At 46.9% G+C, this 6,913-nt stretch overlaps 1 protein-coding gene across 1 annotated transcript; it reads left to right on the forward strand.

The window, feature by feature from the left end:
• Positions 1-5,562: 5,562 nt before the first annotated feature.
• On the forward strand, positions 5,563-6,330 carry N7474_004973 (uncharacterized protein; the record flags this gene model as incomplete). The annotated part of the gene is made up of 1 exon (XM_057196388.1): positions 5,563-6,330. The coding sequence occupies one exon, from the start codon at positions 5,563-5,565 to the stop codon at positions 6,328-6,330; it is 768 nt and encodes a 255-aa protein (XP_057053784.1).
• Positions 6,331-6,913: the final 583 nt, after the last annotated feature.

Raw genomic sequence — 6,913 nt, forward strand, 5'->3', positions numbered from 1 at the left:
ACTCTATTTTGTGTCCAATACAGTCCACCATGTATTTTCCTTGGAGTTGCGCATTGCGGCAATACAAACAGGTCCCCACTATAAGAGCAGTGATACTCGCCCCCAAGGCATCGAACTCGCACGGCGTGTTCTAGGTTTTACATTACGGGGTCTCTATGGGGCATCTTACAGCAGTGTTAAGTAGGTGTACCAAATTAGTTTACCTCCTAGTCAGGTGGTTTGTCTGTACCGACTTGTAAAAAAGTAGAAATAACGTGGTACCTAAGAACTGTAAATCAAACCGATTGAACGCGAAACATTAGATAGGAACGGAAAGTGAAGGGTCCCTCATAGGACGGCTCTCTCATCTAGCTGCTGGCAATCTCGGCTCCTGAATGGATGATGTGTCTGGCCGACTCAATTGAAACAGTTTAAGGTATCATCAACCATCATCTGTCCATTTGTCCATACCCAAAAACCCCCTGGCTTCTGGCTGCCATTGCGCCGCTGGACTGGTCTGTGGACAAATACACGCGTGTACCCTTGAGGAGCAGAGCATGGGCGGTTATGATGATCGAACCAATTCGGCCTCCCTGACCACCATTCGTATCCCCGCCTAGACCTACCTAACTGTAGCTCTTTTTGTGCCCGTATCAGCATACCTGATCGATCCTCTGTCTGGTCTAATGTTGTACATAGGCGAACCCATCCCCGCCAGGCTAGTCTGTACAGCGCGTATTGCATAGTGCATTGGTTATTTATCATATTCGGATCTCGAGGAATGACACAGCAATCAATGGGACAGCGTCGGCTTTTAATTTCCTCGCGACTCCTAGCTTGGAATTGCACAATGACTAGGCTTCGCGAGTCGAAAACGAAGGCTTGGGGGCAGTTGTATTCGTAAGCGTACCTTTACTCGGTCAGAAATGAATAAATCAACGAAAAATTGAATAAAACGATACCCTCTGACCTCCTTTTGGAGTCTCGATGTAACCTGACCGGCTTCCTCCAAACCCCACTCTCTTCCTTTGATGCTAAATGGCCTTTTCATCTCTCCTATCATAGCGGCGAGTTCAAGTTCCCGCCCTGAATGGCGCATTGTCATTTGGTAATCAACCATGAAAGTGGAAGATATCGACCCCGTTGGCCCACGCTGAGAGTATGGCCACAGTAAGGGAGCACCAGGCCATAAGTGCTGCCCTCCACTAGTGATGGCATCAGAGCCAGAGAAGGCTTTCGCGAGACATGGAACGATAAGGAGGTTGAAGTCCCGTGTAACATCGGCCTCATTACCAATCTCATGCTTGAAGTCATTCCACATGTAGGCGGGAGTCTGAAAGCCGATATAATCGGCGCTTGAAGGAGCATCCACCCCATTCAGGGGCCCCAGAAATTGGTCGATTGCATCGACGGTTGGAGGATAAGTCGTAACATGCGACTCTGAAAAGTCATGATAACTTCTTGTCCATGGTTTGGTACTGGTCGTGAGTTCACTATCAACGACAAGGGGCGGACGACTGGGCGTTCGCATAAGGTCAAAAACTGTAGCCGACATATTCAAAAATGTATAGGTTGAAAACTAGACGTAAAAGTGATGTTGATGTATTGCAGATTATTGGGAAGGGCGAGATTTTTATATCTTTGTAGAAAGCAAATCGCTATTTCGGCTCCACGAATTATCAATGAAAACATGTTACTAGCCGCCAGGGCTGTTGCCAGACAAAGAGTCTAGTCACAGTACTGTGAATACAAATTTGGCAAAAGACCCCTGGGTTTCATGCTAGTCCTGGTAGTGATCTATCATTGGCAAGAGAGTGTCCGAGCTAGGGAATGGCTGCTGATGTGGTGCGGCTTTCCATGCGACAGTGTTATGCGCGGTTATTAGTACAATACAAGCACCCATTAAAACAGATTATGAATGGGGTTTCTGACTCTCCTTCCATTCTCTTCCCACTCTCTTCCCAGAACGCTTTTTTATACGTCGGGACAGATGCATCAAGCTCCCAGCCGAGTTTTTGGACTTGGCGCTACCATTCTATGGGCATATTAGTTTGCAGTTCTTGCGTACATATTTTGGCTGTCATGGTTTTTCGCCATATGTATACGCGGGGATGGCAGTCAGGATGGTAGTAATGATGGTAGTAGGGATGGCAGTAGGGATGGCAGTTAGGATGGTAGTAGTGATTATTGTAGTAATAGATTTCGGTATTGTCAGATGAATCAGTGTTTGGAAGTTGACGGGGGTTGGAAGCGGGGATAATACAGTGGCACCGCAAAAGTCTGTGACCACCCCCCTCTGACCGCCCCTTTCTGCCACCTATATTCTGCCGTACTAAAATCTCCAAAATAATCATATTAAACTCATACTTAGTATACCACCCACTAGAAATCAGTAATAGCCTATACGCGACACGGCATACACTCTAAGAGATTCCCTTGATCGTGCCACTATTCGCGACGCGTTCTAGTAATTCAATCTAGGAAGCGGTGTAGGCGGTGAAGAGGCCGGTCAGAGGGGGTGGTCACAGAATTTTGCGGTGCCACTGTACAAGCAAAATATGTACAGTAGCCACTGTTCGTATCATGTATCAACCATGCCATACGCCAAGATCCTGCTATTCCCCACCCATAGCCCCTAGACAAACTGATTAAATAATGTCAAAACATGAAAAATTACCGTTAAGAGCTGAAATAGAGTGGCACTTTTTGGCCTAGCGGTATATTTTGCGCCCTCGATTTTGGTTGTCAAATAATCTGACTGTCAAGCATTAACTAACACATGAATCGAAGTAACTACTTAGATAGCTTCATAATTGGCCATTTCGTGAATTCCAATTCGGCATCATTGGGTGCATCCGATACTAGTGTATACCAGAATTGTCACTTCCGACATTATTATTAACATTATTATTATTATTATTATCTATTCCTCAGGCTTTTCACGACATTAGGTCGTACGCAGCCCTCTAGCTAGTGCGAACTGCTCCGTTGAATATGTACATTTGGTGTTTTCATCACTACGCGATTTTCTGTAATGCAGTTATCATTCCCTTTCAGCCTTCAACGACCAACCGTTGCGTCTCCATAGCGAACGCGATGACAGCTCTGACGATCTTGATATCGGGTTTCCATGCTCTCCCATTAGGCTCGCTTGCCCGTCTATATTATGTCGGTATAGCCCAAATCTAGTGATTCTTAGTAACAAATGTGAACAGCTATACCATCGAATCTATGATACTCAAAGATAGCGACGTATATTAAGTGGTGCCTCTGAGTTTTACCATATGCATTCTGAGATGTTGAAATCTAAACTTTGTCGTCCTTGGAGGTTGGCATTAAAAGAATAAGCACGAATGTTCACAGGAGAAACACTTATTTGCTTGTGCAAGAGTGAAAGAGCTTAAAGGATCTTTAGGGTCAATTGGCTACCAGAAACAGAAGACACAGCGAACCAGAGCATGCCTCATCCATTGGTTTAATGGCGTTGCAAACCCTTCTTAAGTAGTGCCAACGCAACACGGCCGTTACATAGGGGATTTGGCATCAGAATATTTCGTTACCGTCCTCTTTTTTGAGTTAGGTTCTGAGAATATACACAAAAGTAAAGAACCACGCCCCACAACCCTCTACTCTGTGCCTTAACGGTCAGACTTACTGACTTTCATAGCATAGCCGGTAATCTCGCGTGGATCCGGTCCAATCCAAACTTTTCGCTGCAGTCAATGTCCGGACAAATATTATCCCGAACCGATGAAGCCCGATTTTTGTCATCAGTTTGCCCCTCAGCATCCCACTTCCTACCATTGCCGGGCACTGTTGCAGACAGCCAAAACTACTGCCGATTCTTCTTTCTTTTCCTCCGATAATACCTTCTGAATATCTTCCGACATTGGGTATTCCACGATTTAACGACAGCCTGTCCTCTACGACTGCACGCCAGTCTACAGGCTTCAAGTTCGAGGCAATTTGCCGGAGGCTTGTTTGACGAACGAAAGTAAGTATCACAAAAATCTGTCTTATATTTTGGTTATCCTGACAAAACTTTGCAAAGTTTGACCCAATCCGCCTGCGTCTCGTGAAAAATATTTCCCTGTACTTCTTACTGTGTCGGTATCCCGAACCGCTGGTTATGACACTGGTTGACAAATGCACATTCTCTATTTACAGCTTACGTCTTTATTCAATAATGTCCAAACCCGATCAAGCCCCTGTCGGGAATGATGCCCTCGGCGGGAAAGCGGAATATATTCTCGGCTACATATTTGAAGCAGTCGATGAGGAACGATGTTTGGAAGGCAGAGGAACACTTATCATGGTTATTCATCCATCGGACACGGCAAAGACAAAAACATACGAAAACGTTCGCGAGGATACCAAAATCTCTGTGCCCCCTGGACACAAGATCAAAGTGATAGATGCCCTAATAAAGCTGACCAAGTAGGCTGCATATCCAGGCGCTTGAGCAAGTCCATCCCTGCCTCTTGTCCAACCCACAGAGTGATGGAGATATCTGCGTTTTCATCTCGAGGAATCATGGTTGTCAGACATCCAGTCCTGGGTTCATTCGCCTCTCTCTCCGTCATCCACAGACGACTAGTTTGAACGGCGTCTGGGATGAGGGTGCTTAAGAGGGGTATGTGACTGGTTGGGGCTCTCGAGAACATGAATGTGATCTCTATGATTAGTTGGTAAGAGAGTGCCTGTATGAATAGATAATTTAACTCACGCCTTCCATTTTCTATTGCCTGCCCTTGCTCTATACCATCTCCCACAGATGGCAACTGGCCGATATCTGTATTTTCAACGTCTTTCGGTGATAACTGCGAAGCATTCTCGTTCGTCGTTATCATATAGTTGCCTGAAAATCGGTCAAATTCGAGACCAAGCTATGTAGATACCTCATTATTTCTTACTTTGCAACTGCCTCTCTCCAGACATGCTCTGAACTGACTCTTCGTTTCGCGATGGAAAATGATCGGTGTAAACTTGCAATTCGTTATTGTGTTGTACCCGTGGCATTTGGTCAAGGGTCCGCTGCGGTGATTTTGGGTCTGCAAATGTCAGTTCCCTTCCTGTTCTTGCGAGAAAATCGTACCATTTGCAGTGGGAGAAAGTTCGTGAGTGGAAGATAGTAATCGCAATATTGGGTCGTCAAATTCGTGGCACAAACTTTTGAGCTGGCCTAGGAGCGTGGACCGAGTGGGTTTGTTCATGTGTGCAATGTTCGCTTGTCCCAGAGCTACAGCACATAACATGGTGAGAATAGGCCCAACATCACCGGTATTGTCAAAGAGGTCTCGAAGGAATAGTTTGTAATTGTTGCGTTTGATGGATTCCTGCACCTGATTCAAAATCTTGAATACATCCCGATATTGGCGAGCTTGAGTTTTGTTGAGCTGTCCAAGTGCTTTGAGGTGTTTACTGCATCCTCTGATTTTGTTTAAGGCCTCGCTTACGCTAAGCGGTTTCTGATGACGAGCACGTCGCGGCATTTGACTTGTGCTGAAGTTTAATTGATGGTAGCGGGGATAGCACGATTGACGGCAGCGTGGATGGTAGCGGGGATGTAGCGAGGATAGCACGATGGATGGCAATATGGATGGCAGTATGGAGGGTAGTGTGGATGGTAGCGTGGATGGTATCGTGGATGGTATCGTGGATGGTAGCGTGGATGGTATCGTGGATGGTATCGTGGATGGTAGCTTGGATGGCGTGGATGGCAGTATGGATGGTAGCGTGGATGGTAGCGGGGATGGCAGTATGGATGGTAGCGGGGATGGTAGCGTGGATGGTAGCGTGGATGGTAGCGGGGATGGCAGTATGGATGGTAGCGGGGATGGTAGCGTGGATGGCAGTATGGATGGCAGTATGGGTGACAGTGTGGATGGCAGTATGGATGGTAGCGGGGATGGTAGCGTGGATGGTAGCGTGGATGGTAGCGTGGCTGGTAGCGTGGATGGCAGTATGGATGGCAGTATGGGTGGCAGTGTGGATGGTAGCGTGGATGACAGCGTGTGTGGCCGTATGGATGGCAGTATGGATGGTAGCGTGGATCACAGCGTGGATGGCCGTATGGATGGCAGGATGGATGGTAGCGTGGATGGTAGCGTGGATGGCAGGATGGAGGGTAGCTTGGATGGCAGGATGGGGGATGGCAGGAGCTTCTCACGTGATATAGACGCGTTCCACGAGAGAGAGTATCTGAACCGAAATTACGCATCCTATCAACCGAGCCTCGATCGTTCTATAAGATCTGCGTATTATGAGTGTTATGACCATCCCGATGACAATGCAGACCGAGTCGAGACCCTCTGTGATGTCCAGGAAGGTTACATCGGAATAGCTATATAAGTCTGTGATCACTGTTTCCCATCTTCGACAGACAAAGCATTGTCCAGATCGTCCTCATGGGTATTCTCAGCAAACTTTCGAAGTGGCTCCACTCCATAGAACCCAGTTTCGGGCGTTCAAATCAGGATGAATCTACCAGTTCTTTTGGGGACTTTGGCCGAGAACCTCCGATCTCTGCTCTGTATACAACAGAGTCCCTGCGTGCAGAAAGTTCCGACTATCCTCACGGGCTGTCTGTCTCTGAACAGGCATCCTTGCCGAAAACATGTCAACATGTCAACGATCAGCCCGGCCCAGTTGGTTTGAGCACCATTTTGTATTACCGACATTATAATTCTATGGAAGTCATGTCTTGCCACCACACTGAACCTCTCGAAGAAGAAAGTCCACCTGAGGAAAAATCGACTCCGTTGTTGTCTTGGATATGCGGCGGTAAGTCATCAGAAATAAGTCCAATGCTTTGTTTTGGGCGCTAATGATACAGCCCATTAACGACAGCCTCCGGTGAGAACCACACAGACACGCCTTTCAGAGTTCAAATGTTTACCAACTACGGAGGATTGTTAAAGTCCTACCCTGGCTG

Source organism: Penicillium riverlandense (genome assembly GCF_028828495.1).
Source record: "Penicillium riverlandense strain IBT 135883 chromosome Unknown utg000003l_segment0_segment0, whole genome shotgun sequence".
In the NCBI taxonomy this organism is placed as follows: domain Eukaryota; kingdom Fungi; phylum Ascomycota; class Eurotiomycetes; order Eurotiales; family Aspergillaceae; genus Penicillium; species Penicillium riverlandense.